General features: G+C 41.9%; 1 protein-coding gene and 3 non-coding genes across 4 annotated transcripts; all 4 read right to left on the bottom strand.

The window, feature by feature from the left end:
* Positions 1-329: 329 nt before the first annotated feature.
* On the bottom strand, positions 330-25,586 carry LOC111645799 (cadherin-20-like). The gene is made up of 11 exons (XM_023395113.2): positions 25,333-25,586; positions 20,472-20,766; positions 19,940-20,059; positions 16,581-16,748; positions 14,676-14,863; positions 13,846-14,099; positions 9,141-9,277; positions 7,289-7,410; positions 6,661-6,778; positions 4,149-4,400; positions 330-2,373 (listed from the first exon to the last, which is right to left on the bottom strand). The coding sequence occupies exons 1-11, from the start codon at positions 25,549-25,551 to the stop codon at positions 1,856-1,858; spliced, it is 2,391 nt and encodes a 796-aa protein (XP_023250881.1). The 5' UTR covers positions 25,552-25,586; the 3' UTR covers positions 330-1,855.
* On the bottom strand, positions 5,139-5,210 carry trnae-uuc (transfer RNA glutamic acid (anticodon UUC)). Its single transcript has one exon. It is a non-coding gene; the product is annotated as a tRNA-Glu (tRNA).
* Positions 5,541-5,612, bottom strand: trnae-uuc (transfer RNA glutamic acid (anticodon UUC)). The gene has a single exon. It is a non-coding gene; the product is annotated as a tRNA-Glu (tRNA).
* trnae-uuc (transfer RNA glutamic acid (anticodon UUC)) lies at positions 6,086-6,157 on the bottom strand. Its single transcript has one exon. It is a non-coding gene; the product is annotated as a tRNA-Glu (tRNA).
* Positions 25,587-26,934: the final 1,348 nt, after the last annotated feature.

Genomic DNA, 26,934 nt, shown 5'->3' on the forward strand with positions numbered 1-26,934 from the left:
TATCGTTGCAAAACAAAATAAGTCATGCAAATTATGTACTTTTAAGGGAAACTGTGATGAAAACTGAATCATCTGCAATAACACTTTGGAGGACAATTTAGCATGTGATTGCAAATTTAAATAACTACTTCATCTTTTGAAGGACTTACATTTCTGTCATGCTTCAGGGGATTGCATAATGTTCTCTCGTGCCAAAAGAAGCAGTTTATCCCAAACTAGTGACATTTTTGCCACCAAGATGCTCAGGAAGGCTACTTTCTGTTATTGCATCAGTGCAGTCTTTCACCAATTTCCTCAACTCCAGGTGGTTTAAAGACAGAGAAGTAATGTCATTTTTGAACTTTTTATTACCAAGAATACAAAAAATATCTACATTCACATACCACTTACTGTAGCATGACTGACCACATAGATTTCAAGTAAACTCCACCCAATCGAATTATCAAAATGCACCATCAATTCTCTCCCAGTTCGGAAAATCCTTTGTTGTCTTTTGGTGTTTGTGTTTTATCATTTTTTGTTTGTTTTTTTTCTCCCAAAATGTCTTTTTTGTCCTTTTTACATTTGGCACTTAATGCAGATTATCAGTGTCTCTGTAGTCCACAGGATTGGAGGATTAAGCCACATTTGTGTGGTGGCAGAGAAACAACACAGTATCTCTAACAGGACAGATCAAGCCTTGCTGCTGTCGGACTCTTGTTGGCACGGCGGTGGATCCGTAATGAAAGGCGAAGCGGTCATGTGCACATCCAGGTACAGGGATGCATCTTGTGTAAAGTGTGACCGTCTGCTGAGATATGTCCAGTTCCATCAAAAGATTTTTTAAAAATGACTTCCCTCTTCTGCTCATGAATGTGTAACTGCTTTGCGTTTTTGGGACAAAAAAACAAAACAAAACAAAAAAAACACAGTTACAATACAAATAGCTACAAATGATACAAAAACAATAATACAATAAACATCTCAACCTGGAAAACCCACATGGGTTTACAGCATCACCATCTCCTGTGCATATTACATGACATTTGGAGATGCATGGACATTTTTTTTTTATTCTCACATAGACTGAAAACAAGGGCAGTTACATCATGTATGTTACAACAAATATGTGATCTTTAAAGATTTGCTCACGGAGCGGCAGTTTAAGTACAGTGTCGGTTTTAAAGTACCCAAATAATTTAGCAAAAATATAAATACAGCACATGAAACAAAGAAATAAATTAAGACCTGCCACAGATGAAACAAAAAAAAAAAAAAAAAAAACAACAACACACCCCCGATTGCAGCAATGACTCCTCACTCACTTCGTGGTCCGTCAGTGTATATAAAAGCACAAACTCAGAACAGTGGATCAGCATTTCAGAGTTCGTCTCCTGTGCTGCTGTGAGTAAGGTAGCCCCGCTCTCTCGTTTTCATCTCTGGCATAAATCGCTCAACACTTTGAACCAAAGGGGCTCTGCCTGTGGCTGGGTCAGGCGGGGGAGTTAACATGTGCTTTGAAGCCGTTCCTTTGTGGGGCCCCATGAGGCTACCAATCCAGCCCGTCTCTGAAGCCCCACCTCTGGGGGAGATTTAAAAACCAGCTCACATTGCTGCTACTGCTGCTGCTGCTGCTGCTGCTGCTGCTGCTGCTGCGGGCATCTCAGGCCTCCAAAGCTGTGGAGAATCGAAGCTTCGGCAGGAATTCAAGTGCTAACAGTCATGGATGTGGACGTAAGCAGATCTTGGCTTTATTGTGTCTTCCTCACACACGGTTTGTCTGTTTATGTCACTTCTCTGATGTGTTTTTGTCTCTCTTTTTCTCTTTTTGTTGCTGTAGTGTGTTTAAGAATAAAAAGGCAAAGGTTCAGGAGGTCTACCACATTGGAGCACTGTTTGTCTCCAGCACGCCGTACATCTCAGCGAGCTTTTTGAAACGAGGCCCCCACTCATTGAGATAGTCGTACTCGTGGTCGGTGTTGGAGGTTCCCGACTGGAGCGAGCTGAGCGACTCAGCCACCGAACCTTCCCCCTCGTAGGCGTAGGTCTGCAGGGAGTCGTAAGGCGGGGCGCACGGGTCCATGTCAGCCTCCAGGAGCTTCGCCAGCACGTATCCGTGAACGTTACTGTCCCCGCCGCCACCCATTACGCACGCTTGAGGGACGTAGCGCGACAAGCTTTCAATCTCCGGCAGCATGTCCTGTCTCATCTTACCCAGGTGGTGGTGCGCCTCACGTGGGTTCCACATGGCGGCAATGTCGAAGGCCTCGGTGTCCTCCTCGCCACCGCCTTCATCATCGTAGCGCACAATGTTCTCATGGACATTCTCCTCCTCATCACACAGGTAGGGCTTCTTACGATGAGTCCGCAGGGAAAGCATGAGCAGAATCATCACTGTTGAAGAACAACAAACAAAAACGGTCAGCATACAGCAGAGACAGACGTGAAAGTTTAATGTATGTCAAGCTACTAAATTATTTTCAGTCAAATACATGAGATTTATGAAATCCAAGAAGTAATTTGTAAAGTCTGAAAGCTGTTTTATTGTATATTGTTTATCACTTAATGTTTTAAAGGTCCCATATTGTATAAAGTCAGATTTAAAAATGAGCCGTCAGGACTGCTTTAACTTTGTGATGTCACAACAAAGCAGACTGCTCTCAGCCATGCCCCAAGCCCCGCCCACCTGCACCCACTGTCCAGCCTTTCAGAAAACGGCACCATGACCTAATTTCAGGGGTTGAAGTTGTTTATGTCCCACACAGAGCCAACTTATGATTACTGCTTTAAACTTCTTTCCTGATTTGAGGCTGCCAACTGGCCGGGGACTATGGATGAAAACTAGCCTTTTGGCTAATACTGGTATATTAATAATAATGTGCAAAGTGCCTCAGAAATAAACAAATAAACCAAACACTAAACACAACAGGACAGCTGGCAGGAGAACAGCCTTGCTTGTACAAATGGCATTTTGTGATTTATCTCACTTGGGACAAATGCCTCATTGACAGAACAAACGTATGATACTAAATAAATAAATACATACGTAACATGAATGCATAAAAAACATCATGCAGTTGCCTTTAAGTGGAATATGTGGCTAGAAAACATTTTCCTAGTCAGACCGCATATTCAACTGTTGACTAGTAGAATGTAAAAACGCTGACGGAGGGCCAGCCTCCGGGCAGCAGTAGGCCTTGATTTAAATCACTCCAGCATTTTGTTTTACACTCTGACCTTTCAGCCAGTGCGTGTGCTACTTTCAGGTATTTGTGACACATCCTCTAGTGGGAAATGATCGACTTTCAAACTGAAAATAAACACCAAATCTTCTGGACTGATGAATATGCATGTTATCAAGATATTATTTGACCGATTTTATCATCTCAGCCGTGACTGACTTATTGCTGCACACTTGTTCACAACATGAGAACGAGATATGATATGAAACACGGAGAGTAGTGAAAAAAGAGACTCCGCGGGAGCATGAGAAGCAGCCAGCTATAAGGCATCTCCCAGTGTGACATGGTTTGTGCAGGATTAAATATGGCTTTCCTTCTGCATCCTCGCAAAAGTCTAGTGTTCGTTAGCACCAGCTGCCCTGTAGCATCACACTCTCTTTTCCCCTGGATGCTGATATGAACCCACTTTATCTCTCCCTGCAGACCAGTAACTGTGAGCAGGACGGCTCAGCAGGTTGACTCACTCTGCTCCACTGGGAGGGAGTAATAAATTTAGTTAAAACATCTTTGCCTGCCTGGAGCCTGAGCTCGCTGTTTTGAGTAGACATAATAATTCGGATTTCAAAGGAAGGTGGGGGTATCCATTTTTATATTTTATATGTGTTTTTTAGTGGTTATGAGCCCATCAGTTTCACTAAAAACCTCACACATATCACTGGTTAGTTGTGCTGCTGTCATAATCGTCAAATTGTCATAAGTCACATAAAAAATATCTTCAATTTCAAGTCTGGCTCATTCTGAAAACAGGAATTTTACAATATAATCATATCTGAGGCTATAAGGCGACTTTCAGCTTTTCTAGACCTGCAGGTACCCAGGAGGCTGTATGAGCTTTTGCCTGACACTGTATCCGATTAAATACCATTACATGACAAAAGGCCACTGGTTCCTCTCTGCACACCATCACAGCAGCAGATCATAACTCACCCAGCAGGACGAAGATACAGGCCAGGATGGCGATGAGGGCTCCTCTGCTGAGGCTGGCAGGCAGGCTGTAGGCCTCGGCGTTGCATGACATGACGTTGCCCTCATGGTCACAGCTGCACACTCGGATGGTCAGCGTGCTGGTGCTGGTCTGGACCGGCGGCTCGCCGTCAGAGATAAAGATAGGCAAGTAGAACACGGTCTGGTCCTGCTGTGTCCAGCCTCCACGCCGAGTCAGGATCCACGCTGTGTTGTCTGGAAAGAGACAAAGAGGTCAGGGAAAGGCTGAGTGATCATACAGACACACAGAGACGAGACATTTGGAGTCTGCTGAGCTCAGATCGCTTATTCTGCAATGGCTGCTTTTCACAGATAGCAGGGTACAGGGCATGAACAGTATACATTAAAGATTACAGGTAATGGTGGATGAGCACAGACTCATGGGAGATGGGGGTGATGCTGTGAATTGAAGATTTGTGCAGCTGTGAAGATGAAGTGAAGATTGAAGATGTTATAGATGTTATATGCAGCAATGTAACACCAATTACTCACTGCTTGTTATTTTGAGACACCATGATCATTAATGTCAACTTATAAAACTAGCTCTGAGAAATCAGCTGACTTGTAGTAGAGAGTATATATAATTTGTCAATGCTGAAGTCAGGGGTCCAAATGCCCAAGTGCGACATTTCTAATTAGCTACCAAAACAAAACCCTGTGAAATGTTCTCATTACTTTAACAGCTGGCTTATGGTTTCTTTAAGTTTTATCTTTCTACATGATGCAGTTTGAAAGCCTTCCTCACACTCTTCTGTACCGAATCCCTTAAAATATTTATACCAGAGTCTAACTTAAACTCAGATTATTACATTAATAGCAGAATGTAAACCTGTCTTTGGCCTTTGTGGCCTCCTTCATATCATATCCCCCCGGATTAATGCTAAATTGGTTAAGAAGTCAGTCTCAGGAGTATTTGCAGAGGTTAAAGAGTAGTTCCCATACCGGGAGTCGAACCCGGGCCGCCTGGGTGAAAACCAGGAATCCTAACCGCTAGACCATATGGGACATACAGCTTTAACATTAAGTTATTGACTCATATTTGGAGGGAAGAGGAAGCTGATGTTTTATCTTTGATCTTTTACAGTTTGTAGCCACACTAGCACAGAGTTACAAGAGGTACATGATTAAACACACTTTGTGTAGCATTTTAGCACTGTTTCCTTCACTACAGTATCTATATACTGGCCTTGTGTACTTGTTGCTACTGTACTTTACATACAGGGCTTTGGTGTGATTGGTACTTTCCTATGCAAGTACTGCTAAGAGCACGAACGTAAATATTGGATGTGTAATGAAATGCATAATTGTCATGACTATACAATGGCAAGACTACAGTTCCCACACCGGGAGTTGAACCCGGGCCGCCTGGGTGAAAACCAGGAATCCTAACCGCTAGACCATATGGGATTATGCTGCCCAGCAAACGTGCTGTTCTCCCCTACTAACTAAGCTGAAGCTACAGTTTTTATCTACTACCACAGACTTGTGAGAAATAAAATGATGATTAAATATGCTTTATGTAATGTTTTAACACTAGTTATAAAAGTGTTCGACAATGGATAGAAATTTTGAACGGGAAATGAAATGTTTCTCTTTATATAAACAGAAATGAAACTACTACTGAATTGTTTTTTTATATTTTACCTTGTGTTTCTTCTTCTATCTTGTCTTAATCCCTTTGAATTGCATTGATGTTGCAAGGCTGTTTCCATACTGGGAGTTTAACCCAGGCCACCTGAGTAATAATCAAGGATCCCAAGCTCCAGAATTTATAGATTATGACCCAGTGAGCTGGATTTTGAGGGAACATCTGTTCACGTCAAGATTCTGTAAACAGGTAGCCTATAGTAAACTCAATACATAAAGCAACAAATCAGTAGTTCCCATACCGGGAGTTGAACCCGGGCCGCCTGGGTGAAAACCAGGAATCCTAACCGCTAGACCATATGGGATTATGTTGCCCACTAGAGGTGCAGTTGGTCCAGAGCAAGTGGGCTGAAACTACAGTTTTTATCCACTAGCACAGAGTTGAGAAATTACACTTCTACCATGTTGTTTGTATTGTTTTATATTACCTTTGTTTTTAAATTGTCAAGCTGCTTTCATGTATTGACCGCTGTTGTGATTGCTAGCTAGACCATATGGGAACCCTTGCTGTTGCTGACATTCACTTCACTCTGTAACCCAGTCGGACTTGGCGGAAATCTATTGGGTAGTTTAAGTTAAAAGTTTAAAGTGCAAAACAGAAAAAAAGCGGTGCTATTCTGCCAATAAAAATGGAGCTAAAGCTTTCAGGGTATCTGATGATAGAAGATGATGCAGGGACTCTGCATTGCCCCTCAGGCATCACCCTCCATATGGAGAAAGCAGTGAAGACAGTGGCTTTATAGCAATGCTACAATCCCACAAACAATGCAAACAAAATACAAAATTTTGACTAAAACCGTCAACCTACCTTGGTTGTCTCTCAGGGTGAAGTTGGGGTTGTTCGCGGCCTCTGGAGCCAAGCTGTAGTAGAAGTGCTGTCCACCCAGCGGCTCATCTGGATCCACCGCCGTCACTGTCTGGATCAGCTGGGATTACATCAACACACAGTTAGAGCCCAGTGGGAGAAAGTCACTGACTCATCTTTAGCTGTGGTGGTGTAAGCAATACATTATGTAACATAAGCTTTTTCATCAGTTTACTATATATTTACATCCCTTTTCTTATTGCGGTAAACATATTTCATTATACAGATTAGAGCAGCTGCAGCTCCCAGGAGGCTTTACAGTCATAGTTCTGTATCTGTTACTGTGAAATTCAGATTTTTGTATGCAAGCAAACTACAGGTGGTCACGATGCAGCATGCTCTTTAAGATAATAATATATTTTGTATGTAAAACATTAGCTGTAGCTGTAAAAATGTAGTGGAGTAAAAAGTTTTGTATTTTCCATATGGAGTCTGGTGGAGGAGAAGTAAAAAGCAGCATGAAATGTGTCTCAAATCTGAGTTTAAGAGCTGCACTTGAGTACATGTCGTTACTATCTATTACTAATGAACAATTTTTCAGATGACTCTCAGATGATTCGTGTTTTCATACCTGCCCGGCTTTGGCGTTTTCACACACATAAGCCTCCAAGTAGTGTGTCAGCAAGGGAGGATTATCATTCACATCCATGACCTTCACAGCCAAGGACACACTTGAGATCTGTGTTGGGTTATCTGCAGGAACACACACACGTGTGCACACACACACACACACACACACACACACACACACACACAGATACAGTAAACACACATTGGTCAGAAGCTGTAAGATGCATTGATGGACTCAGATTAATGACTCTTTGGGGATCCTGCTTAGCTCACTTTGTGCCTCTCTTAATCTTCCCCTCATTTACAGCGAGCCTGCGGCATATTACGGCCTCTCACGCTTAGATCACAATTCTATTATTCTCCATTACCAATCAGCAATTTGCATACCTTAACCAGCTGTGTAATAGGCAATAGAAACGCAATTAGAGGGCAGTAACTACTTTCTCAGGCTTCATCACATGATCGATCAATCATTGGTGTGACTTTGGCTCTGGAGGTCGAAGCTCAAGCGGCCTCGTGTTAACGTGCGTGTCTATGTGTGAGTTTGAGGGTCGCAGAGGAGTAATTTAATGTCCAGCTCCAGTGAAAGTGCCGTAGCTGTGCTGAGGTTTTTACCCATGTGAAGTGAAATCAGTGATGTTAAAATCTATTTGAGATAAAGTACAGTACAAAGCAAATGTGAATATTGATTGACTGGCTTCAACAAATGGAGATTTTGTTCCAAATGAAAGAAAAAGGATTATAAAATCAAGTTTTAAAAACTTCCAAGACATGTTCTTGTTTAATCATCAGTTTTACTTTGTTCCAGCTAATTTTAAACTTCTTTGCTGTTTTGTTTTCTTCATCTCTTCCTATCTGTGCCCTCCCTCGCCCTCTTCATCTCCATCACATCTTTAATTAGCCACCATGCGGGACGTTATTTAATTAGTCATTAATTCAATTACCGTTTCCCTTTTGGTGTGTCTACCAAACAAAGAGACACACAGACAAACAAAGCAAAGGGAGGGAGCATGAAGGTGACTTTCGGTGCTACCAGCTGTGTGCAGATCTGTAGGGCATCTCCCGCGCTACATTACATAACTCTGCAGGAGTTGTTTTCCAAAATCACTGGTTCTGCATTTGTGCAACTATGTTCACCCATCTGGTTGTTTTCTGTGTAAACACACAGCATGAATCTCCTTATCAGATAATGCTGTCTGGAGTTAAAGTCCTAAAAGCCAAACTAACTAATGCTAGGTCTTTTTTGCTTAAATTTTGCTTCATTTTGCTTAAATAATTTCTAAAATTTTGTGAGGATTTGAGGTTTGTCTCAGTTTTAAATAACTGTAAACTTAATATCTTTGGGTTTTCAGACTGTTGATTGAACAAAACAAGGCATTTGAAGACGTCACCTTGGACTTGGGCGGAATACAAATTTACTAGCACAATGTGTTCGCCCAAATATTGAATGTAGTCAAGGGAAAAATCATCTTTAATTCAGTTTGTTTCAGAGGATTTAGAGGGCTATACCGGTGCACCTGTTTCTACAAATACGTCCAAAAAACCATTCTGTTCTCAACTGAAAAATGAGAAAATAATAATAATACTATCATCTTATATTTCTGTACACAAAAGTGAGAGTTTTCACTTCTACTTGAAAGCCTTTCTTTCAAAATCAAGTGTATTTTTCTTGATTCCAGCGCAGCTATGTTTATTATTCCTTGTTTCTGTAAAGATACAGACTCTCATTTCTAGAAATAACAACATGATCGGAAACAGGAGGAAATATTCACGAAATATTCACATTATAGACAGCAATGACTTGGTAAGGTGGAGATCATGTCTGTGTTTGTGTGTCCCTGCATGTGACGTACTCATTTCCATAGAAAGGACAGTGATGTTGTGCCAGCCGATCTCCTCTCGGTCCAGGAAACGCACCGTCATCAGCGACCCGGAAGTGGGCTCGATGTAGAAGTACTTCTCGGGGTCGCTGGAACTCTCGATGGAATACCTGGCGGCACAAAAAGAAACATGTGAATATCAGCGTTGAATAAAATACACCTTTGTGCGTGTTTGGGATCTTGTAATCCTATCTGAAGGCAAGACGTGTGCACATACACAATACAGCATGTGCGGCGTGTGTGTATCTGTGCGATAAGGCGGAAGGCTGGCAGATTCTGGGGGCACAATGAGAAGGAGAGGCTCCAGATAAGGCTTAATCAGAGTATCTGCCTCTTCTGCCAAACTGACGCCGGGGATACACAGACCTGCAGCGTGCCGCCCTGGCTCATCTCCTGCCACCGCGGGCCGATTTCCAAAACACTCTTCTGAGAGCGACATGCAACAACAGCCACACACACACACACACACACAGAAGGGGAGGAGAAACAGCAGAATGTAGAGCACATCCTCTTCCAGGCTGTGGAGCAGAAACCTGTTTATGTAACCACGAAGTGTTCACACATGGGCTGAGGTCACCTGTAGCTGCTCTCACCTGGAAGAGGTAACGGTGTGTATGTGGAGCTGAATCAGACTAAATCAGGTCCAAACTTATAACCTCTTAACCACCCATAAATCCAACACAAGTGCCCAAGCCTTCTGAAACAACACTTCAATAAGAACATTTATTAAAAATATAAAAATGTAATCAATATAAAAATAAACTGATTCAAAGGGAGGGTTAGCGAACCAAAAACACCACCTAAGTGGCATCTATCAACATATAATCAGCAGATTTAATTTTTCAAACTTTTCCAACGACGTAATGTTTTGTTTGTAGACGGATTAAACAATTTTGGTGAGAATTAGCGAGACAGACACAATCATTAATTTATTCTTTAGAAAATTAGTAAATGTTGAAATCCTATTAATTGTGGCTTTAATGGTAACAGAGTAATTGGAAGAGCGAATGAAGGTTCTTTACAGAGGAAAATTCTTTACTAAAGTAATGTGCACATAATTTGTTATTTTGCATGTACAAGATCCATCACATCCATTCTGTGTGCTCACGATAAAAAAAAAAGTCATCTTCCAGGACTTTGAGGGCTCTGTAAGATATAGTAAAGATGTCCAGTAAAACTCTTCAACAGGACTCTATAATCTGTGTTTTCTTGTGTTTCATGGGTGGAATAATCTTAAACGGCATTAAATGCATCATGAAACAACCTTAACCACCCTGTTTTTGGGGGTTAGCAGGCAGCTCCTTAACCTGCTGCCTTTAAATGACTAATTGACATATAAAACCTCCATCTCCATCACATCTGCTGAAGTGTTTTATAAAAGACTGGTACTGTCAAACTGATATACTACAGTCACTTTGGCAGCCGTGTTTATGTGTGTGTTCATGTCTGTAGGGTTGTTTGCAGTGTGTGTGTTGGACTGTGTGCTGACAGGGAACAGTCGTGACTTGCACATCCACGGCTGGCAAGGATCTCCCTGAAGGATCTCTATTAATATCACTCCTCCACAGTCATGAGGAGGGGCTGCTGTCTGTGTGTGTGTGTGTGTGTGTGTGTGTGTGTGTGAGTGTGTGTGTGTGGGTTCTGATATATCTGCCAGTCATGCTACAGTCTGTAAAGGAAAGAAAGATGTAAAATGGAAATGAGACAGACAGAGACTGAAGGTCACCTGCTGCTTTTTGTCCTCATTTGTCCTGTGATGTTGTTGTTGTTGTTGTTGTTGCTGCTGCAGTATCCGGCCCCAGCTCTTCACCCTCACCCTCAACTGATTCCTCAGCTTTCTGCCACTTGTGCCGTAACTCTGCTCACACTCCAAACTGGCTTTTTGAAAATCTCTTACTGATGCACCGCCAGCACACGGTGCCAGCTCTGGGGATTTCAGTGAAACATGATATTCAGATTGGAGCTTTAGCTGCATCAATGCTTCACTGCTCTGATCCCCCCCCCCCTCTCCAGCAGAGTTTCTTAGTTAATTGTCATCAGTGGAGTTCCTAAAGCATCAAAGCAGAGCAGTACTGTACTTAGAGCAGTACAGGAGGGCTGGTCTGTCTATGAATCTAAGGGTTGGAAAGACAATCACTATGGCAGGAAATAGTGGAGGGAAATATATAAAATCCTGTCTTGTTTTATGTGATTTTAGATTCAAAAATGAAATGTGATATAGGGAAATTGTATACATTAAGTAACCAGATTAAAATATCTGTTTTAGCAGAATTAAATAAATCACAGAGCTTCATCACAGTGAAGTCAAGATCATTGGTTTATAACATTTCTAACTGATGGCCATCACTGGCAAACTACAGTATAAGAGAAAGACATACTGTAGAGGGAACACATAACTTTATATAAGCATATAAGCGTATGGTGGTTGTCAAATTTCTCACTGAGTGTATCTTCATATTACCCAAACCTAGTAGGAGATAAAAACAATTTTTGCCAACTTTTCTTAATAATCTTCTTGCCCCTCACTTTTACCAAGGTGCTTTTGTTGTCTTGGTCACGGGCAGAGCTGTAGGTGTGAGCCCTGGTCTCTGGTGTGACAGTTGTGTGCTTTGTGTGCCTGCTAGCCACCCCAACCACTGTCTAGAGACTCTGATGCAGTTTATAAATGTAAGCCTTCATTCATTCATTCAAAAAAAGAAAAAAAAAAAAAAGGAAAAGAAAAGAAAAACACTGCCTCTGAACATAATCCAGTCAGTGATGAAAAACAAAAGCTTCACACAGCTTCACCTCCTCAGTTAGATTTGAGCGAAAAGCTGATACCTACTCTCACAGCACATGGCTGGCTTGCTTGCCATTTCCTGACAGTTTTGTTGTCCAAAAATCAGCGACTGGATCAGAAGACAAACTATCATAGTCCTTTAACTCCACACACATTATGATTATATATCCTGATAGTCAACACCAACTGAAACTGACCGGAACAGATTCAGTCCAACTTGGTCTGATCAACCTCAGAAACTCTGAAAGGAGTCAGTTGAGTTGGTTTGGGCTTTCGTGCTTTGGATTCATCTGCCTCTTGTAGGTCTCTGGGTATATTCCAGGCATGTCCGACTGGAGGGAAGCTCTAGCGGAAAAACCCAGAACAAGTTGGAGTGATTAAACATCCCATCTGGCCTGGGTATGACCCAGGATCCCCCATGAAGAGCTGGAGGACTTGGCTGAGGAGAGAGACCTCTGGGATACCTTGCTTAAGCTGCAGCACAAGCAATCCAGTAGCAGCAGCAGAAAATGAGTGAATGAGTGCCGTATATTTAGTTTCCAGCATTTCAGTTTATTGAAGTGTTGAACTTTGTAAGTGTATTGCCCTCAAAATGTCCAACAATGGGATAAAAAAGACATAAAAGGACACAGCATTTAATTGCTGAGTGTGAATTTAGCAGACACGCACACAAGCAGCCACCATGTCATCTACATCCATTTCCTGTGAGCTTCTTTTAGCCACTAACCGAGGTTGTAAAAGGGCTGAGGCGGGACGGGGTGCAGCTTTTGCCATGTGAAATGATTAATAGCCTAATTAAAGGCTTTATGTCTAATTAGTTTATGAGAGGTGCAGTCTGGACAGTCAACCCACCGCACAACATCTGTTCTGTCAGAGCATAAAACGTACTCGCCAATGACTGACAGAAGTGAAAGTCCTCGGCTTCTAGTCTCTCTGTGTTGACTCATTGTTGGATATTGAAACTTGTCTCATTTGTTATTATTATTATTACGTTTGTCCTCCTCATCCTCAGTTTTGTCAGTATCCGTCAGTGGAGCTCTCAAACACACATGACATGTTGCTTTACTACAGAGCCTGAAGCTGTGGCCTGCTCTGAGAAATCATGTTGTGATGCTGCCCCCTGCTGGTGGTCAGGTAATGTTACACCAGCAGGGCCAGAAAACATGAGTTTGACCCCCACTTTGAGCAAGAAAATCCCGTCTGCAAACTCACAGTAAGTTGTGCTGCATTCATATTAAAAGCTTTCAGAGTGAAATACTGTATTTCAGTAAATCTCCCCCTGAATTAGTCACTTCAGTTTGGAATTGGGTTGAATTTTTTGTAAAACGTGTAAAAAAAAAAAAAAAAAAAAAAAATGCAACACACAATAAGATTTTTACAACCCAGTTATGGACAGAAATGTGTTAAGAAGACACACAAAATGCAGCTCACCCATTAATGACATATTTTACTGTTAATACATCTGTACTTTTACAGTTGTTGAGTGTATGACTTTTGCTTGTAATGGCGTATTTTTGATGTAATGCATTGGTACTTCTACTGAAGTAAAGGATTTGAATACTTCTTCCACTACTACAAAGCATGCACTGCGAGAAAAAGAAGGAATACACCACAACAACCGACTCAAAGGACTCACTCTCATGCAGTGAGGTTCTTAAATGTCTCTGTTCCACCTGACTTTTATGTATGAATCACATTGATATTAATGAAACATATTCTGCAATTAGCAGCCCCGTTTTGTTAAAGTTTCTTCCTCGTTATTGACATCTTATTTTGAAGGGGTTGTCAAATCTATATGACCCCTCTCTGATGTCAGTACTTACTGTTTGTTTTTCTCAGTTTGATTTTCTGACAAGCACATGAAGCCAGGACAGGGTTGTTTCACAGCGTTTTCCTCACCTCACAGTGTTGTTGGCGGCATCGGGATCCCTCGCCCTCACCGTCTTCACCAAGGTCCCGATCTCTGCGTCCTCCGGAAGCTCGATATAGTACGCTGGCAAGTCGAACAGTGGCGGCTCGTCCACGTCCTCCACGCTTACGTGCACGATGGTGACGTCCTTGAAGGGCACACGTTGGCGAAAGGCCGGGTCCAGGTGGGTGTTGGCGCCCTCCACCTTCAGAGTGTAACTGGGTTTGTTCTCAAAGTTCAGCGGCTGGAGGGTGAACATACACAAAGCCATTAAACAGATGACACGACTCTGTTCATGGTTTCTGAGCTTCTGCTGCACTTTGGCTGAAGATTTCAACACAAGTTGACCATACAGATTAAGTGAAGAGATGTTTCTTCAAAAAAAGTGAAACTTAAAGCATTTATTTTAGTGCCGAATTTACCAAAAGACACTTAAAATCAAGAGTGGGTTGTGGACAAGGTGTGTAATGCTTGCCTTATTCAAGGCAAAATTAAATTGCCATATTTTTGAATGGAGTTTTGTGACTTTCTCCCTGTGTGACGACGAAGCATTTCGGGTGTTTGTATCAGGACTGTACACAAATAAAATGTACAGATCCAAGTCACTTTGTCTACTTTTATGAAATTTATCATAAATCCTATGTTATATTATTTAAACATACAACTTTACAGCATCAAAGTGATGTACATGTGTGAACAAATATCACAGAATCTGTAAAAGCCTGTGGTAAAATAAGTTTTCTCAATGGTGAAATTGTTTATATTATGTATTACCTGTAACTGTGTGATTTGATAAAAACTGATCAATTTCCCTGTGTACCTTTTTCACCATGATGATGCCAAAAAGGTTGGTGGGGTCAGTGCTGATGTCAAAGGTGTCTCTTCCATCTCCATCAATGATACTGTACTTCATCTCAGCGTTGACCCCGATGTCCCTGTCCTTCGCCCAGATGCGACCCACCACTGAACCCACTGGAGCAGACTCTGGGATGCTCATCTGATACAACCCTGAGGATATACATTAACAGAGTGATCATTCTGTCATACCTTTCTCCATCTGTTTTACTCTTCTATCCTCTAGAGGGAGCCAAACATCTTCCATCACCTCTACTGCCGTTCTCTCCTCTCAACATCATTTCTGAGGCAGCCTGAAATAAATGGCTTCATAAACGCCTCACACATGGGTTATACACAGTCTCGCGGGTCGGCTTGAATTTCATCTACTGTTTAACCTCAAAGAAGAGGTGGCAGCTGCCCAATTTGTGGTGCTCCCTGCAGTCCAAAGTGAAATGCCTGCACATTGTGCTTGACAGAGGGGAATCCCTGAAGCTCTTCACAACCGATCAAAGTTCCATTGAAGTGATGGCGTTAATTGGTGGGAGACGAGTGGTGGAAGTGGAAGTGGGGCGGCAACGGCGGCGGGTGTTTTCTTTGTCTAGGAGTGAAGCCACCCGCTGGCCAGGCTGAGATGACCACGGACAGCTAGACAACCCCTGACCTCAGGAGGACGGTAATGAGAGGAGCAGAAATGGGGATAATCAAAGAGACAGCATGGGGGCGACTGGTGGCTGAGAGGAGGAGGGGAGGCAGGAGGCCAGGGGGTAAATGACTGTGGATTGATTGCCAGAAGTGGACAGAGGGAAAAGGGCAGAGGGGGCTAACGGCTTGGATGCTCAAGAGAAATAACGTGGATAGATAAGGAGATCTGTGGTTTTGTCTGGGGGGCTGATCCTCTCAAAAAAACCTGTAAACTCTCTCATTGATGTGTTCTAAGTGTTCGTACTTGGCGTTGAGATGCTGCAGTCCCATGTTATTGCCCGCATACAACACTGCTGCTTCTCTAACTCAGTGAAATGCACTGGAAACCGTAACTCAAAAGCATCAAGCATCAACCCTGAAGCAAAACAGTGTGCTGTTTTTGAAATTCAATCGAACGTCAGGGTCATTCGAGCGCTTTGAGTTAGGGTCACAAACATCTCCATATAGGGTTGGATGGTAAGTAAGATACTCAACACACACTCGTGATTTTTTTTCACAAAGATGGCGGCATACAAACACACTGTGACAAATGTACCTATTTATTCTGTCCATTGATGTGATGGGGGTTGATATGGTTGGTGCAAAATGCAAATATAAGAATCTCCATTAAAAATAAAGATGCTAGTTTACATTCAGAACTTCATCTGCTTCATACTAAATTGAAAAATAAATAAAAATACAATACATGAGAATTAATTACTTATCAATCATTTTTAACCAAACATTCAACAGTTCCAACTCCCCTAACGTGAGGATTTGTTGTTTTTCTTTGTTATTCATCATCGTAAACAAGATATCTTTGGTTTCTCGACTGTGAATTTTTTTTTGTATTTTTTGACATTTTATAGATAATAGATTAATCAATAATGAAATAATGCTTTGCTGCAGCCCCAATACAAGGAATAATTAGTAACTTGGGAAGGTTTATGTAATAATATGATCCATTTTAAAGGTGCACAATGCATATATAGCGTTTTTGTATTGTGCCACAATGTATTCCAACACACCTTGCTGCACTGTTTCTCTACCTTTGAGAGAAAACTGTCCAGAACATTTACATTTTGCTCCGTTTTCAGCTCTGAGAGCATCAGACGGGGTTAGAAAAGGCTGCTGTGGGTTGAGGTAGTGCTGGGGAGTAAAGTAAAGGATAAAAGACAGGAGAGGAGAAGTATAGACTGTCCCTTACTCTGGTCAAACATGGGCGGGTTGTCGTTTATGTCGCTGAGCGTGATGTTGATGGTGGTGGTGCCGGCGAGCCCCCCCAGCTGGCCGCCCATGTCCTTGGCCTGGATGACCACAGTGTAGTTTTCTCTGGTCTCCCGGTCCATGTCTGCCAGGGACACACGGACCACGCCTGAGGAGGGAAAACCAAGAGAAAGAGAAAGGTCAAACGGAGACACAGGAGGTGAATTAAAGGTTGGTGACAGAAAACCGGTGACACAGATTAGGGTCATGTGTCTAAGCAATGTTTTCCTGGAATGTCAATGCTCTCCATGGGCCAGACAAGAGGCTGCACAAGAGTTTTATAATGGAACTTTTTTTTTTCCAATGAGAGATTCCTTTCTCTTTTTTTTGACTCTTCAACTCTTAAATAAATCACACCTTATATTTTTTTTCAAACTCTAACTGTGACAAATATTTCAATTTTTAAAGTTGCACCAGTAAATATAGTATCTACTGAATGTAAAAATTACAATAACTACATGTAAAGCAGATGCATGTCGGAGCTTTAGCTGCACTAGGTAACATTAAATGTTTTTCATCTCTTGTACCTTCGGTTTAGCTGGGTGTAGGATTTCTTAAACATCATGTTTACCATATTTTCCTCACATACACAGATATAGGGCAGTTATCTTGCTCAAAGACACTTCCACATGTAGACAAGAGGAGATGGGAATCAAACCACTGACCCCACAATTAATGCTCAACCAAAGCACCCCAATTTCCTTGAAAGGGATTTGGAGATTTCTGCAGGTAAAAACTTGGTCTCATATATATCTAATCAAGTTTCTACCATAGCTTTATAGGTGCATTACAAAGACTTAAGATGGGGAAAGGATCACTGTGATGGCAGCAAGGCAGGATAAAAGGAAAAATCAATACTTGTGGCAGTGCATCCTTGCATCCAAAATAAGCAAATCCAAACTTTGACTTAAACTGAAACTGAGGTAAAGGATTGTTGCTTCTAGAAGTTAAGTTTTTTTTTTTCAGGTATATTCGCGCTGTAAGAGAAAAACTGCACACTCTGTCCTGGTATCTAACTGCTCTGTCAGCACAGAAAAATAATAATTTAACACATTCGAGAGAGCAGTGTCCATTGTCACGAGTAAGCCTTAAGGTAACCATCCTTATTGGTTCAGGCTGTGGGCAGAGGAGAAACCTTATTACTGACCTCATCCAGGTAAATGCAGTTTTTACAGTAACAGATGACTGCAGTACATTAAACCTGCCCTAACCGGTACATAACCTTCAAGGATGTTTGATTCTATCAGTAAATGTGTACTATTACCAAAGAAATCCACACATAGCTAGTATACATGCAGCATAATCCAACCAAGGTCGATTGGTGAGACTTTGAGCTGTATGTGTTAAAGTTTTACATTGTGTTCCACACCAATAAAACCCTGACTGCCGTGCTTATGCCGAGGCAGGGAGGCTGACTGATAGCTGTAGAGCCACTTGTGTTTCAGTGATGGATGAACCTACAGCAGCAGCACTCTGACTGGCAGCTGATGGGCAGAGTAGCCTGAGAGGTTTGGCAACAGATTTCAGTGCTGACAAACAACGAAATGAGGCAGCTGTGGTAAACAATGGCCAGTGACTCTCTGCTTTTAGGAAGCTAATGGATTTTTGGATGTGGTGGCTTCAGTTGTAACGGCTGTTACCATGAGCTGCAATGCTGTAGTTAGATATTAAAGTTAAAGGGGTTTTAGCTGCATATTTACATGTTTTGAATAATTAGTTTTTTTATTGCTACTGCTTTGCTTTATTTGTTAGACTATGTGGCCAAAAGTATCTGGACACTGGAAAAAACGTATGTAAACGCCTGAGCAATACACCTATTTGCAATTGTTTAACACCAAACCGTGGCCATTTATGCGCTGCTATATCAGCCTCCACTACTCTGCTTTGAGACTTTCCACCACATATTGAACCTTGCTGCAAGGATTTGTTCCCATTCTGGCACAAAAGCATTAATGAAGTGATGCTGGCTTAAAAGGTCTGGCTCACAGTCTATGTTCCAGTGCATCCCAAACATGCTGGATGTGACAGAGGTCAGGGTTCTGTGCAAGCCAGTCACAGTCTTCCACACCAAACTGTAATGCAAGTCAATTTACTTTGCAATTCTTTGCTAAAACCAGCTGTAATTATATGTATTTATATACATTATTTGCCATCTTCTAGCTAGCATCTTTTGTTGGTTAACTTTGTAGAAATAAAGGTTTCAGTTAATCTGTAGAGAATAAGACGAGGAGAATGATACCACTCTTATACCAGTAAGCATGGAGCTAGATCCAGGAGGCAATTAGATTAGCTTAGCTTAGCTTAAAGACTGGACACATTTTCTGTGGACAGAGCCAGGGTAGCTGTTTCCTGTCTTTATGTTAAGCTAAGCTAACTGCATCCTGGCTCTAGCTTTGTACTTGATGCACAGGCATGAGGCTGATATTGACATTCTCACCTTAATTTTCTTGAAGAAAGCAAAATGTCAAACTATTCCTTTAATGAGGATGTGACTTAAATGCAGATTCTATGTTCACAATGATAGATTACTTATTGGTTTTCATAAAATACTGAATTTAATGGGTGTCAATGCTGCCTGGAAGGTTACATTAAAAAATTGAAATTACATTGGCATTGTTTGATTAATGATTCGCAGCAATGTAAATTATGTCTGATGTACAATAAACAGACAAAAAAACCCCCAGTAAAATCACAATCATGGCCCTTTAAAGCCAGATGGAAACTGATGTGAATCTTTTTGAAGCTGTGGGAAAGTTTCTAAAACCACTCGATCACTTTAGCGCGAAGGGGGCTGCCTGTCTTATTCTGTCCTCATTTTCAACAGAGAAGTCACACTTTGAGCTTAGCGCGTCTTTTTTGTTGAGTGCCAGGAGTTTGAAATACTGCAAGTTGCAACATAAGAGCATGCAGTGTTCCAGACAAGTGTTTGGCAGTCTCATAGCAACAACAGGAGCCATGCTGAGCTTCCCACATTCAAAGCTGGTTGCTATAGTCAGGGGCTTAAAGTGTGGACAGCTAAAATCAGACTGTGGTGCTATTACAGTGAGATAGGCTATTAGAAACAAGGTGGGGAATTAATGGCAGTTGTCAGGTGTTAGCAAATGCTGGCAAGTTTGTCGACTATATCACATCATATAACATCATTCCTACTCATTACAAATTGATATGGAGCTCATAAAATAGTTAAAGTATGTGGTGAAGTTTGAAATCCATCACACTCAACATGTAATGGATAAAAATACTGGTTATCGTTTTAGAATGTGTTTTAAAAAGAGTTGCGCGGCATGTGTGCAGTCGTACCGCTCTTAGCGTCCACTGAGAAGTAAGGCTGGCCCTCCAGGATGCTGTAAACCACGCGAGCACTGTTGCCATACGTGGGGTCGTCCGCATCTGTGGCGGTCAGCTGGATCACAGATGTTCCTGCGTACAAATAGAGGCAAAGGTGACGAGGAGTAGGAAAAATGAGAATTGGAGGAGAAGGGAAGATAGTGATCAGCTACATCAAAATTAACATTTTAATCAAAGAAATAATTTTGAATTGAGTTTTTTTTTATTTATTTTTTTTTATCTGTGGCTGGAGCAGCTCCAGGAATGAACTATGCTTATTTACTTCAAAGTAACCACAAAAGCAGGTTTATGAATAGTGAATGAAGCAGATGGAGACGATCCTGTAAGAACAAGCGACAGCGATAACTCTGCAGGGCTGTTATGTACTTTGCTATTGTTCACCACGGCTGCAAACTTCCAGCAGCCGCTCCCTTCAAAACAAACACCGCAAACATGCACAGGCAACAGTTTAGTCCATCTGTCTGCCTTTCTGTCTCCTACTCACCTATTTTGGACATTTCAGGTACGGTTGCCTGGTAGGGTCCGTCAAGGAACTTCGGCTCGTTGTCGTTGATGTCCTGGATCTTGACGATGAACTCGGACTCAGGCTCCAGAGGCCTGTCCGTCAGGCGGTTGCGGGCCTGGGCGCGGAGGATGTACTGGGCCTTCACCTCCCGGTCGAGCCTCTGGATGGCGTGGATGTCCCCCGTGCCGTCATCAATGGTGAAGGTGGTGCCAGCTCCCTCACCCGTCAGGATGTACTTAATGGAGCCGTCGCCTTTATCCATGTCTGAGTGAAGCTGTAGGGAAGTCAAAAGGTTTTATCCCACAACGCAAATACTCAAAAGTAAACTATTTAAACTATTTTGGGGACATCTAAAGGGTTTCAGGAGTAGCGTGGGACAACAACAACAGCGTTCCCATATGGTCAAATCTGAGCCCAAACTGTCTCAAAAATCATAAACACATATTCGAAACAGATAAAATGGCATCAAAAAAGTGTGCTCACAAGTTGAAACTAACAGGAATCTAACCAGCATATGGCGCAGTCCAAAGTATTAGGACAGTGAAGTGTTTTTGAGGACGTTTAATTGGGTCACAGTCCTCTGGTTTTAGAACAATGCAGCAGCACAGTGATCCTAAAACATACAAACAACACAATCAAAGCACTTTTTGGGGCCAAAACAGTGGAAAGTTATTGTCTGTCCAAGTCAGCCACATGATCTCGGTCCAAATGAACATGTGTTTCACTTGATGAGGAGCAGACCATAAGCAAAAAAGCCAATATGGAAAGAAATGAGAATGAGCTTAAATGGAGCTTCACCACAGGCCTGGTAGAGCGTATTATCTATTATTTCAACAGGAAATTGATCACTTATTATTCAGTATTCAAAGCATTTTGTGGTTCCAGCTTCTCCAGTGCAAAGATTGGATACTTTTTTTAATACTCTTTTATATCTTCGTAAATTGACTACCTTCAGGTTTTGGATTGCTTCTCTGACAAAACAAGCAATGTGAAATCACCATTTTGGGCCCTGACATTATTTTTTGACACTTAATAGATTAAACAATGAATTAATAAAGTAAGAAAATAATGAAACAGATTTATCTGATAATGAAAATCATATTTAGGAGCTGCCTTACTTGAGAGTTGAGTCATTCATTTCAAAGGATTTGAAACCAAATATTAAATATTTAGGTTTATTTGTTAAATTACCTTCTGTCTCTTTATGTAAAACTGGCTTAAACTCCTACACTGTTCATTTGATGTGGATGTAAACACCCTCAAATTAAAGCCGTGAGTCTGCACTTTAAGCTCCATAGACACTGGTTCATTTTGAATTCAGGACTGCTTTAAATTACGAAAAAACGTGACACATTCAGTCCATATGCTACATTGCATAAAAGTATATATACATGACAATATTGTCAACATATTCCCCCCTAATTGTAGCAGTGGGTACATTAACTCCAGACCTCCAGGGATGGCACGCAGTTATAAGCATACCTTAATACTGTAGCTCTGAGTTGGTCTCTAATCACAGCTTACAGCCTGTTTGTTGCCATGGACCCTGCAGTGCAATCAGAAGTCTTTTGTGGCCTGTAAGTGCAAATGCCAGCCTGCAATCACTTACTTTGTACTTAAAGGGTCTCTGCTGTATGATGGCACTGGCAGAACGCAATTAAATGCCCCCATTGAGGTCTGTCTCGTACATAATCAACAGGCGTGCACAACATGGTACAAAAATACCCCCACCCCCCCTCCACAGCTGAAAACACACTCATTTAAAGTTACTTGCGTTGGCCGTTTGTAGTCTGGGGTCACTAAGTGGAATGACCACGCCGAGGCTGTCGAACTGCTGAAAGCTTGCAGCTACAGCACTTGTCATTATTCTGGCGATAGTTTGGCAGCAATCTTCACAATACCTTCCATTCCCGAGTAGCAGACAATACAGCTTTCCCTATCTCTTTGGACAGCGCGCCCACCTGAACTCTCTCCTCTAAAGCGACATGCGGCCCAGCTCGGCCCAGAATAGATTTTTTTAATCAACACCCCATTCAGGGCTTCAACCCTGTGTCTCGTGGTGATATATCTCAGGCCGATGCCGTTCCCTCGCCTCATCCGCCTTCTTCTGCTCTGATCCCTCCTTTCCACCCAAGCCAATGAAAAGAAGGAGTCTGACACTCAGGCTATCAATTACCTGCTCCATCTCAGCCCCAGCCTAAAGCCCAAATACTCTAACATCCCAACGGCTCTGAATACTAAGTTCCTCAACAGAGGACAGGCAAAGTAGGCTGAAAAAAACCTAAGGGGGAAGGCTACATTACATCTTTCTCCTGCTTTGTCATATTCTACAATGCCTTTCTGCCTTGAGTGGCTCTCTAGGTAGTAGCCTGGCCTGTCAAAATCACTTCATCCAGCTTAGAAAAAATTAGGATGGGTGGCTTGAAAAGAATCAGTGAAAAAATGCTAAATGGGAAAGAAGAGAAGGTTAGATGGGAGTGAATATGCTACAGCGACTGTAAGGAATTTCACATTGTCACATAAGCAGATACAGTACTTCATTCTACAGCTCTCTCAGGACTTGTTACTCTTCTACCCTTTCAGACCACGTGACTTTTCAGAATCCAACATTTTCCTCGGTATTCCCGAACGGTGGTGGTGAAATTATTCCATAACACTAATTAGGTAGGTTTGCATCATTCCCAAAGGGAAATTTCAGAGGATGAGTGGTTAGTGCTCCGGTGTTGTTAAAAGCCAATGAGGAATACTGATGAAAATTCAATCAAAGGTTTGGAATCAGAGTTTTCAGATCAGGGCAGTATATCTTTTTAGGAATCTGGAAAAGTTTCACAGTTTACATGCAAAACAATATAGTGTTTGATCCAGGACTGTCTAAAATTGTGTCAAAAAGGCCCATTGATATTTTATTCTCATTCAAGGGGCAAAATTAGAAATACAGCAAAAACTGTATACCTGTTGAGTGCTACAATTAAAATGATGGGAATTGATGTTTGATATGTTAAATTCAATTACACTAAAGAAACTTGTATGTTTAGGAAAGAAAAACAAAAAACAAATGGATAAAAAAATAGGGCGATCAATAAATTACCTGTTTATATCAAAGTGAAAATTTACTAAACTTGTGAATCAGCTGGATTTCTCGGGAATCCATCTTGCCGAAGCTTCTGGCCCAACATATGCCTGGGTAAGTGGCCAGAGTCTGGAAAATATACTTCCCAATCTGGGCAGATTTCGGCTATTATCCTACGCTATTGGCTGACAGCCAGAAGATTTTGTGAGTGCGAGCCAGAATTGATCCAGATTCGCGCTGTGGAACAGGGCATATACAGGGCCAGAAGCAAAGAAGAAGAAGGACAGCCTATGCTATCTAGCCTCCACAGCTCCTCAGACTGCAGGGTGTTGTTGTGCTGCGTTTCCTCTTTGGTGCTGTCCTACGACATCATATGATAGACAGATGGTTCATCCTATTACCTGCCAAAATTTTGATCACCTCCAACAAAGTCGTCCCAGATGGTTCTGTGTAACGTCTGGCGCATCAGGTTAGAAATGTCCCACTGACAAAACTTTTACCTACTTTTTTAATTCAAGTCAACTGTGGGGCTATAAAACCAGACTAATTAACTACTCACATTGTCTGACAACAGCTGTGGTTCCGAAAATTACTCAATCATTATTCTTAAAAATAATTATCACACTAAGATCCGCCATAATTAACACACTTATGGTAATAATTGCTGGTGAGTCAAAACTGACAATCAAAGCTGAAAGTATCATCTGAATTTATCCTTTTGACACCTTTAGCTGCTGAGCTAATGTTACGCTAGCTAATGTTACAGTTTCACAGACTGATGGGACATGCTACTGCTTAGCCCCGAACGTATAGAGATCTTAATAAAACGTGATTAAAATATTTATTTCATTGTGATGAAAAGTATAACTGTAGATTCTGACGACTGTTGGAAATGGTCAGTTCATAATATCTGCTAGCGTTATCGGTCAGTTAGCATCTGCTATCTAATTAAAATATAGTGGAAAATGACATGCACCGGCAGCTAATGCTAGATTTGCTATTGTTTGAGCATCCTCACTTTAATTTACAAGTTGATAACAATACATTGATACACACAACAGCCATTTTTGCAATGGAACTCTGGCTCAAGCACAGTTGGACTACTTATCATGAAAAGCTTCACCAAAAATGTAGCGGCAATTTTTGTTTCAGTTTGCAAGATTGTTGTGTCTCTCCACTGATGATGACTGCCCTCCCTATTGATCAAATGTTCAATTCACTTCAGCAACTAAACGATCAAAGTGCTCCTTTGTGAGTATCCGTCGTCTGCTCTTTTCAGAGCATGTCAGCTGTGTTGCAGACGTGCCGTCCACTTCTGTGGAACGAAGCCGACTGAGTGAAGCCTTGGTTCAGGTCAATTAACTCAATCACTGCTGTCTGGCTCTGGTTCAAAGTGGACAGAAGAGAGGGTGTCCTAGTATGGACGCGGTGTATTGAGGGATTAAATTGGGTTTTTTTTTTTCTAGTTGTTGAAGCTTCCTTCTGCCCACCCATGATCTTCTCTTTAGCTCAGCTCTGGCCGAGCTGCAGCTCACCTCGAGGCTGCTGAGTTTACCTACAGGTTTTTAGTTTGCACAGTTTGCAACACCTACACCGAGGCAGCTCAAGCATCAGGTGCAGCAGGTGGAAAGGTCATGCAGAAAAGTTGCTCCCTTCCTAGATCCAGAAAACTGTATGCTTAGCATTTCCCCAGGTTATACCTCCATTGTATGTGCATATACTGTATGTGTGGATGTTCAGGATACAGTAGCGCATTTATTTAACACTGACCTTTCCAATATAAAGTGGTTCCAGTCCAGTGTACTCCTCCAGGACAAAGAACTGGTTCCACACCCAGCCTCGTTTCACCCTCTGGAGCAGTGCTGAGCTGCCTGCGTTGTCCTCCTCTGCAGGCTTACCCAGAAGGCTGTGAGGCAGAAGGGTCAAAATGCAGAGGGTCACAGGGAGCAAGGTGCTGGCAACTGCTGGAAGATGCAATTCCACTCCCATTGTGAAGCACAGAGTAGTATTTGATTTCTGCGTTACTGCAGTGGCTTTCCGGTTCCCTTCTTTCTGGCTGCTGTTTGTCTCCTGGAAGAGAAGAAAGGAAAAGAACAGATGAGTCTCGGATTCATGTCCTGTTTGGACACCTTCATCCTTTTGTTGCATACTGAGCCCTGGTCTGTGTTGCACTAGAGACCTGTGCATGACACATTTTTGGTTTCCTGTCTCCTGCCTTCAGATTAGCCTTCTACTACTGAGTTTTTGTTGAGTTGTAATGAGGGGCTCCTCTTATGCTGTGGAAGAGGTCACATGGAGGAGGGGAGGATGTTATATGAGAGGAGAAGAAGACAAGGACAATAGGTACATTTTCACCTGCTTTCATTCAGCATTATGAGTTTCCACATAAAAGAAACTAAGTGGAAAATCTAGAAACTGGTAAAAAGAAAAAAAAAAAAGATGAAATTGTGGGCTTGTAACTTCCTTTTCAACCACAAATTTAGCTTTAGAGGTGGTTGTAGGCTTATTTTTTAATATTGGAGAAAGCTTTTGCCCCATCTCCAGTCTTCATGCTAAGCTAAGTTACCCACAGACAAACATTAGCCCCAAACTTTACAAACAGATAAGGAAGATTATGTTTATTTCCCAAATCGTTATTGTTCTTCACAAACTCTGAGGCACCAATTCACTTTTCCTTTCACTGCAGTTCCATATATTTGCTTTAAAACCTTTATGGAAACATAACTAACGCCACTTTCGTTGGAGCCTGGAGGAGAAAGCCAAAATGATACCACCAGCTCCAGCTCATTTCCCTCCAGCTCGGGACAATCAGGCTTTTCACATTGGCAAAAAAAAAAAGAAAAAAGAAAAATGTGTAACCACACTCTTTCCTCTTCCTGTCATGAGGAGAGGTGAGCTCCTTCACACCTCCTGTAAAAGGCCTGGGGGTGTGATGTTCTGATATTTTAGTGTTTCTGTTAACAGCACTGCCCAGCTTTACTCACACTGTGTTCTGTAACTTCCCCTCAGCACTGCAGACCACTCATTACAAGTCTACTGTTTTTTTTTGTCTGTTTTTTTTTCCATATCTCAGGTTTTGAAGGCCCCTATGGTATTGCCAGGATGCTGGATTTCATGCCTCTAAATACCATCTCCCTCTGCCTTGCTCTTTTTTGATTTGAGCATCATAGGAATCTTTAAGATCAGCGAGGTCAAATCTGTGAATTTCTTGCAGGAGATGCTTTTTAAAGTTATGCATTGATTCAAGCTAATCAATACATTTTCACATGCAGCTCATGGTACCTACGCTGCCTCTTTCCATCTGGATCTTGTTTCTATGTATTAGGAGGATGGCAGCATTTACCCGCTCTTCCTGCATTAACAAGTTTGGGG

The sequence above is a fragment of the Seriola lalandi genome, unplaced genomic scaffold (genome assembly GCF_002814215.2).
Source record: "Seriola lalandi dorsalis isolate HSWRI2012SDOR001 ecotype SW California unplaced genomic scaffold, Sedor1 jcf7180002054956, whole genome shotgun sequence".
In the NCBI taxonomy this organism is placed as follows: domain Eukaryota; kingdom Metazoa; phylum Chordata; class Actinopteri; order Carangiformes; family Carangidae; genus Seriola; species Seriola lalandi.